The 10,034-nt window shown below is 42.7% G+C and overlaps 1 protein-coding gene across 21 annotated transcripts in view; it reads left to right on the top strand.

Annotated features, from left to right (window-relative positions):
• Positions 1–1,079: 1,079 nt before the first annotated feature.
• afdna (afadin, adherens junction formation factor a) overlaps positions 1,080–10,034 on the top strand; it is a 110,080-nt gene continuing 101,125 nt past the window's right edge. For all 21 annotated transcript variants that reach the window (XM_072686096.1, XM_072685997.1, XM_072686079.1 and 18 more), the window contains exon 1: positions 1,080–1,335. In XM_072686096.1, coding sequence (XP_072542197.1) covers positions 1,234–1,335 — 102 coding nt within the window. In that variant the 5' untranslated portion in view covers positions 1,080–1,233. The remainder of the gene's footprint in view (positions 1,336–10,034) is intronic.

Genomic DNA, 10,034 nt, shown 5'->3' with positions numbered 1-10,034 from the left:
GCTAACAATGCAGACAATTGCCAAATGCAGACAAATGGCAAATGTCGTTCTTCTAATCCGATTTATACTGTTTATAAAGTGTATCAGTGAATGCGCATTTTTGCTGGGCTCACATTGGTTGCCATGGTAATGGCTTGGGCGTGGCTACACTGCCTAGCAACGTTTTTATATACTGACTTGATGAGTCGAAGTGAGAATTGAGGCTTTCAGACTGCAGCCGTTTCCAAACACTACTACATATTTATAAGTATCTAATTTTATGTGTTTTCTGTTTAATAAAATGTGTAAATAAATTAGATTTGAGCTCCGTGAATAAATAGCCTACAGTCTAAAAGTCCAGTTTAATCCAGTCCAAAGTCTTTCTTCATCTATAAAGATTGATAAGATATTTTAGTAATCCAGAACCTTCCACCGAGCACATAAATATCGTCGCATTCGTAGCTATGAATTGTTTCAGTAGATTCGGCTTTGAGCTCAAGTATTTCACATAAACGTGCGCGTGCCCGAGAAAATGTCCCGCGCGCACTCCAGGGAGGTACGATTCCTTCAACCGAGCCGACTCTTACGAAAGTGAATCTCATGCAATGAGTCATTGTCGTTTCATCGTGATGACTCAATACTCGGTTCAACTAGCTAGCTACTTGAAATTCACACAGTCACGCCAGTTCCTCATGCGACGACGTTCAGTTCAGAGAGGGATGCTGATGTTTGCTTGTTTGCTGTTTTAATAAACTGGATTTTCGACATGCACAAAGAACACACACATAGCAGAAAGGGGAAGCCAACTACAATTAACAAAGAGAGATAACATATCTAAAAGGTTGATCTTAATATATTAAAAGCAGATTTTATACCTTAATATTCTTTTTGCGTTATAATGTTAAATAGTAAAATGTTACGCATATTCTAATTATATAAAATAGTAGTAGCATAACATTAGTGTAAAAAAAAAAATGCCGACGCTACAGAAACCTACTGACTTGTGAGTCGGCTCGACGATTTATGAAAAAGAACCGGTTCTAAAGAACCGACACGTTCACGAGTCTGACGAGTCACAGCGCTTCACTACCGGCGGCGAAAGCAGTGCGAGAGAGGAGGAGGAGGAGAGCTGCGTCAACGGAGACACAACGATCGCTCAGCCCGCCAGCCACGGGTTTAAAGTTGTGGGATAAGAAACGGCATTTTCTGTTCGACGGCGGACCAAAAAGGGATTTTTGTTCCTCTCGTTCGACAATGTCGGGGAGCCGAGAGGAGGAGCGGCGCAAGCTGGCCGACATCATCAACCACTGGAACGCCAACCGGCTCGACCTGTTTGAGATCAGCCAGCCGACCGAGGTGAGCTCACAGGCCGGGTTCAAAAATGAAGCTTTCGGGGAGAAACCTGGGAGCAAATCGGTGTAACATGCAGCTACTTAACCCCATTATAACATCAGAAAGTACGACGAATAATACGACTCCATAAATCCAATCCTGACAATAAAGTTGAATTGAATTAAAACGCGTAAGTAGTGATTTAGCTGGAAGGGTTACAATGCAATCGATATTTCATTCGATAAATAAAAAACATGCTTTAAAAATCTCCATTTCTTGGCATAAATAATAATGAACTATGGGTTAGAAACGTGAATTAAGGGCATCTAACGTAGCAACAATCAACGAAATGGTTACCAACCATGCAGCTAGCTAATAAACACAGACAGCGCTCACACCAGAATGTGCACAAGTCGTGAAAACACGGGGATATGGTGGTGTAACTCATACTTACACTGACACAGAACATGTAGTTGGGTAAATAAGTGGCTGTAGGTTCATGAAATAAAGCTTTTTTGACACTATCAGTAAGCGATGAAGTCGAGCGCCGGTAGGTAATACAGCGTTAACGTTAGCGGCTTTACCGTTAGCGGGCGCAGCATGTTGTTAGCCTGGCTTGCGCCCTCACCACACAGGACCTTGTGGAAGAGCTGGATTCTAGCTCCGGGACGAGGCTTTGAGGAAAGCACGGTTAAAACGCTGTCTCTGTCGCTGCCTTCGTGCGCTGGCGAGCTAAATGCGGTCCAGGGCGCCGTGCTAAGGAGCTAACTTGCTGTACAAACCCACTCCCGGTGTGTTGTGGAGTGTCACCATTGAGTGAGCCGGGGTGTTTTGCGAGTATACCGAGCTTTTGTCGACAATTTTCGGGGAAATGGTCGCAGGGCCGATTTGGAGGGAAAGGTGTAGCGTAAACGGGGGCCGTGTTTTGGTAAAAGAGGGTGTCCGCGTTTGTGATAACTGGCTAATAACAGTAGCTTAGCTGGCTAGCCCTCTTAGCCACCGTTCAGCTGTAGGTAAACGTCGCAGGGGCTTAGCCAGCTAAATGAGGGTTATAAACAACCGTGGTTATCTGAACTAACTAGGTTCATTTTTTGTTGTTGTGCTTGAATAACATATGTATGATTTGTGTCCGATAAAGCTTTATAACGTGTCATTCATTGTAATAAATAGCGCAAAACGGCTAAAATAACGCAGTCGTTGCTAGCTATACCTAGGTTAGGTTGGTCAGTGTTGTTGCTCCTGACCGGCTCGAAAACTTGGTCTGTAAAAAATAAATAAATAAATAAAAACCATACAGCTGAGATGGGCAAAAACTGCCGCCTCAGGTGAACGTCATATCAGTTAGCTTGACCTTCTGGAAGACATTACGGTCACAACGCCGTTGTCTGACTTGTAATGTAGGCCTGATGTGCTCCCATCTCAGCGTTTCTCCCTCATGGCGCATGTTTTCAGTGCCTGACACCTGCAGCTGCACTGAACGGCTAGGTTGGCCTCATACACTTTCTGAATTGAGGTGGACAAGGGTGGGCATACTTGTGGCTTCTCTAGAAGATAAACTACATATCCAAAAGTATCCAGACACCCCTTGTAATTTGTAAGCAATGCCAATAGAACAGGAAGCCCGCGAGCTGCCGCAAAGGTCACCATGCCCAATGCTGAGTGCTGGATGGAGGGTTATTAAGCCTCCCAGCGTTTGACTGTGGAGTAGAGTAACAGCTTTCTCTGCAGTGATGGACCTCCAACCAGTACCATTAGGAAGAGCTGGAGTGGGGTCTGTGATCCAGAACTAATCATCCGACATCAGTACCTGACCTCACCGATGCCCTTTGGCTGAATGCAATCAAATCATGCACTCACAACAGTGTTCCCTAAATCTAGTGTTAAGCCTTTTTGGTTTTTGTTGTGTGATAAATGCCGGCACGGTGTTCCTGTGCATCTCCGATTTGGTTTGGAGCTGAACAGTGGAGTGACGTAGCTGGTGAGCAAGTGCCTGGCACGTCCTGAAACCTCCGCCGCAGACCTCACTCTCGAAGTCCATGAATTCCGGAGCTCAGCAGAAGTTTCACAAGTGGATGAGGTCACTGCCATGTTTTCACTCCACAGCTGTGTCTGACAGAAGCATTAGCTCTCCCATCCTGGTACGGGAAAAGCGGCCTTTGCCGAGGCTTAACAAGAAGTACTGTGCTGTCGTTAAGGACACCCTTTTCGTTTTGAAAGTACAGTAAGACGTTAAAGGAATACTAAATCGAGATGGTGTGTGGCAGTATGTGTATCATGAAATGTAAATCCGTCGTCTTTAGAGATAACACTGAACCACAACACACTGACCATGTTTAATGAAAGGGTTATTGGAACTCATTATTGTTATCGTATGTATTCAGTAGGACAGTGGTTGTATGTACAGTGTATAGTACTCTGTACCTCTGCCCATCTTTGCTTCTGAGGACTAGGCTTTTCCTAAATGCTGCTGTCACAAGTCATTGTAGTCACCTGTTGACATCACTTGTTTCAAATCACATTTCCCAACGTCTTTCTGATTTGATGTTATAGAGGCCTAAGAAATGTTATCTACAAGCCCTGCATTGCACCCCGGCTCTGATAAGAATGCTATTTGTACTGTGTATCGTTGGCAGCTGAGAGCTGAAAAACCACTGGGCGACAGTCCACCAGCCTTTTGAAGGCACCGTGGAAAGCACTTTGGGGTGCTAGAGGTGGCTTTTAAATGCTCTTCTGAAGAAATAGTCTGTGGAGACATTGTTTTGTGCATTTAGCAAAAGCTTGCTTTATCAACCTGAATATCTGAGTAATGCAAGCCATGGGGATTAGAAGATAATACAGTCCGGCGATGCAGGAGATGCATTATTGACTTAAATAATGCTTTATATTTTGTAGAACAATATAACACTAAAGCGATTCCTAATGTTCCTATTGTGTAGCATTTTTCACAGTAGATGTTGACAAAGGGCCTCCTTACAGAAGCTCTGCGATTTGTCAACAAGACAGCTATAGTTTTATGATGCATTTGATTAGGTTTCATTGATCTATTGGTTGATGAGCTAAACTGCTTTGTTATATTCAGTTAAAATAAGCTCTATGTGAAGACACATGCAGTTGTCCTGACCTATTTCTGTGCAGTGCCCCCTTTTTTATTTTTAAATGGGTATTATTAAAGCCTTTACAAGTGATTAACCTTCACTCCGAGCACCTATTGTGTTACATTGCGTGAACAAGAGCTCTACAATGTATTCAAGCTCAGCTGCTTTATATTGGTTTGAGTTAGTTAATGCTGGTTTTGTGCGTTTACAGGTGAGCTGTTTCTTGAGCTTTAGTAAAGCTGTGAGCCGAGGTGGATTTTAAGATCTTCCAGCTTGAACATGTTTTCCTATATATATATATAATTTTTTTTTATTTTTTTTATAGCAATTGTTAGAAGTTTTGTCTGAAAACAGACGTCTGCTGCAGGCTGTCCCCACCCAGTTTGGAGCGCAGCAGTCCGATTGTTCTGTGCTCGGAGCTGGATACTCGCTGAAGTTTAGCTACATCCGCTTTGGCTGCTGGTGTGTATCCAGTCTCTGGCTGAAGGAAATGAGATTGTGGAAATGGTCACCTGGGAAACATCGGGTTGTGTGTTGTTTGGGAGAGGTTGTGAGTGATTGGAAAGAAAATGCTTTTGCATGAGTAGTCTGTAGCTTGTAGAGTGAAGTGAGAAAAGATGGGCGGTTTAGCAGGAGAACAGCGTGATCATGGCTTGATACGGCACAATGCTGCTCGTTCTTTTAAGAGACTGAAATCTTGATTGTTGGCCTGTGTGATACTTTACTTGCAGCAATATGGGTTGTGTGCCAAGGCCTATATTTGATTTATTTATTTTTTTTCTTCATGTACATACCTGCCAATGCTGATACATGCAGATTTATCAGATGTAGAAATTGGATCTAAAATAATTATTTCTGTAGGGTTACAAATGCAGTGATGTATAAGTGCATATAGTGATGCATCACTATATGCAACATCACTGTAATGGTCATGGTTTGTGGTGAGTGAGTGTTTATTTTGAATTAAATGGTTCTTAATTAGTTGTTTGGCATAATGTTTTTTTTTACTGAGAAATTTCATTTTAATACATTGATTTTATAATACCTGTTGCTCTTGTGTTTACTGCTAATCCTTAAGCCATGATTTAACACAGCTCTTGCCAGTAGAGGGGCTAGTGGATTAGATAATATTTTCCCGCCTCTCTAAAATGGAAATCAAGGTTATTTGCAGACTTGGAACATGTTCTGCTCTTGTTTGAAGTTTTTGCACAAGGATGCCGCAAATATCCCCTTATATGAACCAGACTCGCAAGTGCCCGGGGGCATCAGATACTGCCTTGATGTCAGTAGGGAGTACATACTTGCACAGCTTTTCTGAGATTGTGTTCCAGGACTTCTCAAAAGCTCTGGAGAGATCCACATATCTCAAGCAGTAGTAATGATACACAATCTGAAAAGTACAGATTTTCAAAACAAAAGAGAGTTTGCAAAGTACCATGAGACTGACTGAGACAATGCAGTTGCAGGCATTTTTATACATTTCTCTTCTCTCCACCATGAGAAAAGGCCTAGGAAGGTAGTGATTTTGTACTCCAGCAGGTCTACGGATGTCTGTCTGAACGATAATCTGAGCTGTCACCAGTGGACCACTCCCAGGCAAACTATCTTCGTAGTCTTCTAAATGTGCTCTGCATGCATGCACACTTTCCTGAAGCATTTCTGGGTGTTTTGCACTGTAATTGTATGCAAGATAAAATAGATGAGGTTGTCTACAGCGCCCAAACAGCAGTAAACTGAGAGTGTAATCCACAGTTCTAATCTGCAGGGAGTTGGGAATGGGCTGGGATTAGCCTTCTCTCACCGTGCTTTGTACAACTATTTCAGGATGGAACTGCTGTGTCTTTAAAGATGGAACAGGAACTACAGCTCATGTTAGGCAACAGAGACTAAGCATCCAAACATCAGCAGTTAAATGTTGCCACGTCAGGTCAGTATTAGGGGTGTAATGGTACGTCTATCGTACCGAACCGCCGCAGTTTGGTACTTGTGCCACAAGTATGAGCCCCCGCTCCCTCCTCTGCCGCATGCATGGAGTGCGAGTCCCCTACTATCGGCCTTTTCTTTTGTAACGGTAGATCGGACAAGGGCGATATGTCAGTGTTGGACAGTTGCGTCAATGTGGGAGACCAAATCTACACTATTTACAAGCTCTGTTGTTTGTTGTGTTTGTAAATATCTCCGTCATGAGATTTAATGTGTCAAATATAGATGTGGGGGAAAAAAACTGGTGAAAACTATACTGCTTACCACAAATGCTTGGCTGTGCCATGTGACAGAAGGCAAAACAACAGTAATTTGCATGTTAAATCTCGCATATAAAATAATTGCGATATTCAATGCTATGAATTATTGTCCCGTTTCTGTTCGGCGGAGGTGGTTGTTTTCGTGCAGCCGCTGGCTTAGTGCTGAAGGATGACCTCCTGAAACCGTTTAAGGGTTGGGTTCTCCTCCCCTTCACATTCTTGATTCTTTTTTCACCACAGACCTGCTTTCGGCTCCTCAGCACACGTCGCCTTGTCTTTTTTTTCCCTGCCTTTGGGCGGTGTTTGGTTTTTTTTTTTTTTTTGTTTGTTTTTTTCTTCTCATGTCAAAGTTTAAATTTCCCTCTGCTTGACAGAGTAACAAGCAAGTCCATTATGAGTGTGGTTTATCACCAAGGTGTGTGTGTGTGTGTGTGTGTGTTTTTTTTTTTTTTTTTATAAAGAGAGCTTTCACATGCATAATGTGTCTAGTGTTCAGACTGCTCTGTCTTTATTACATTGCCACAGGTCAGACGGTCTCACAAGGCCATACCTGAAACCAGAGCTTCAGAGTTCATGCCATATTTTTGATCTGCATAAAAATAATGCATAGATACTGATGATTTGTGCTGGGTCACAGTTTAAACATGAGCGCTCATGAGCAACAAATGGAAGTAGCTGCTGATCTTTGTATTAAAAGTAGGGAAAAAGACGTGTGTGAGTTTTAATTCAACTGGTTGTTGTACTGATTTGTCCTATATCTGGATTGTGCAGCTCTGCGTGTGATCTGACAGCAGTGATTGCAATTTCCACCATTTAGTTTCAAATCACAGTGACTGACTTGAAGCCCTGCCCCACACTATTTTCTTTTGGCTGACATGGGTACATTGGGCTAATTTTGATAAGCTGCTGTTCTTCTAGAAGAACTCCTCCAAAATACACTGCTGTGAATGGGGCCTTCATCATACGCTTAATGACTGAATTTGAAAGGCCTAGTCAAGCGCAACTGGCAGTTTTGCATTACTCTGGGCCATTCCTCTTTATGTGGTGACATCAGTGACTGATTTGGGCACTAGCTACCAGTCAGTACCTGGAGGCAGGAGAAAGGACATGACTGTGCTACAGGAGATGGACATTGAACTGACTGACTGACTGGCTCTGGATGAGCCTAGAGGTCAACAGACAAAGCTCTCCACTGTCTACAGATGAAAGCACCTGTGTTGTACTCTTCCTCCTAGTCAGCTTTGATCCTTTTATTGGTGGGCTGGAGCTGCTGTCTCCACACATACAACCTAAACGTACACTTTAAGTGGTTCTTTGGCAATTATATACACACAGATGTTACGATATACAATAGGTAGATGCAGCACTATTTCATATGGGAATCGTGATGATCCACCAGTACTGTTGTACTGTGCTGAATGTTGAAAGCCTGTAAATGTGCTTCACATTGGACTCTCCTCTGCACTAAAGAAAGAACGAGCCCACACTGCTAACATGAGCTTGCACTGTGTATTTGTTTATATATATATATATATATATATATATATATATATATATATATATATATATATATATATATATATATTTTTTTTTTTTTATTTATTTATTTTTTTTTATTTATTTATTTTTTTTTGATAGAATTGTTTAAAAAGGTAACAAGTCATGCAGCCTTTACAACCTTCTCTATAGAGCTCTATTTTGCATAGAGTGAGGAAGCTGTGGTGCTGGATGGATGCTGTGTTATGAGAGAGGCCTGAGCCTGTCCCTGGCCTTGGCCTGTCAGCCTTCATTAATCTCCTGGGAGGCACTGATGGTCAGTCAGCCTGTGGGCCTCACAGCGTGCCAACCACCCCGCCCGGCCCACTTACTGCGCAGGCGCCAGGTGTGACCTCACAGGATCAGGCAGCTTTCAGAGTGGTTGATTTTGTTGGCTCTGTCCATTTGTTTGTTTCCCCACTCATCAAAATCAATAGCCAGCAGCTCTGTGTGGACCCATTTGTGGAGTCCGTAGAATGTCCAGGTTGTAAATGCTTGGTGTCTGATATCAGTTGTTGTTGTTTGCGTGAGGTTCACTGATCATACTGTTGATGTAATGTAACCTGACCCTTTTTTTCAGCCCTTATGCTTCGGCCTTATGCTTCTGCGAAGGACTTGCTCCATGTCTGCAAATGTCTTCATAGCCTGCCAAGTGTTTGTGGTGTCTCACGTTTTGGAATGCATCTTTGTGTGTGGTGTTTTTTGGGTCTCCTCCTACAACGAGGCGAGGCGCTCTCATTCAGTGGGCGAGTGAGGAATGGCTCCTTAGTAGTGTGAGTGCTCTGAAGTACCCTGCTTAGTTAGATCTTTGTTACTTGAAATGGAGGAGCCTCCGATTGAACTTTTAGGGCTGTTTTAGTGGGTAACTTTACATATTTTCTAATCAGGCATGACTGGGATCAAAAATTACTATTATATTGTCACAGTCCCACAAAAAAAAAACATTATCTCCATTTTTGCCATTTTTTCACTTTGACATGATTTAAATCTGGCCATTGTCTTCTACATTGTGTCATTATGGGCCAATAGAAATGCTGCCAAATGACTTTTTACATTGACTTTCATTAAAAGATCAAGTTCTATTCTCCTGTCTTTCAGTCATATTTTCTTCTAGGGGCTTCCAGAGGCAATGAGAGGTGAACGTTGTGTTGAGAGTCAAGCCAAAGGACTCTTGGTAGTACAAAAGGGGTCTTTCTGTCTGGACGACAAACTGAACTCTTACTATAATCCGTAGCAGTTGAAAGGAGTGGAAATGCCTTAGCTACAAAGTAATTGTGTATATATCATGACAGCATTTTTGGCCTATTTCTCACACCTACCACTCGTGTAGTAGTATTAGTAGGTGCACAAGATAAGAATGGTTTGCTGAATTATCTGCTGTATTGGCCTGTTATCACATTTATCATGGAAGCATGTACATCAATGCCATCAGTATATAATGCACCTTCATTCTGACTTACCATACGTACTATTTGGAGCCTTTTTCTCCTCCTCTAATACGTAGGAACCCTTTTCTCAGGCGTCCGCCTCAGTTACTCCCTTTATCTCTGCATGTTCCAGACCTCCAGCGTCAGGTGGGCACTGACTCTTCTCACGTCCCTATTTAGCCTTGTGCTCACGGGACACAAATCTCAAAGCTGATATCGCTAAATGTAGCAGTTAAGTAGGTGGAGGGGAATAAAGCCCATGACTCTTTCTCACGACTAGGGAGACAAAGCAGGATGGAAAATCTGGGGACTGGAACTCCATGTGTTGGAGACCTACGTGCACACATTGGCCTCTTTGCATTGTTAGTAAATGCTTCTCACTTCTGTCTTCTCCAGCAGAGGAGGAGTGTTTATGTGCAGTG

Source organism: Salminus brasiliensis, chromosome 1 (genome assembly GCF_030463535.1).
Source record: "Salminus brasiliensis chromosome 1, fSalBra1.hap2, whole genome shotgun sequence".
Taxonomy (NCBI): domain Eukaryota; kingdom Metazoa; phylum Chordata; class Actinopteri; order Characiformes; family Bryconidae; genus Salminus; species Salminus brasiliensis.
The sequence above is the reverse complement of the archived record's forward strand: the minus strand, read 5'-3'. Positions and strand labels throughout refer to the sequence as shown.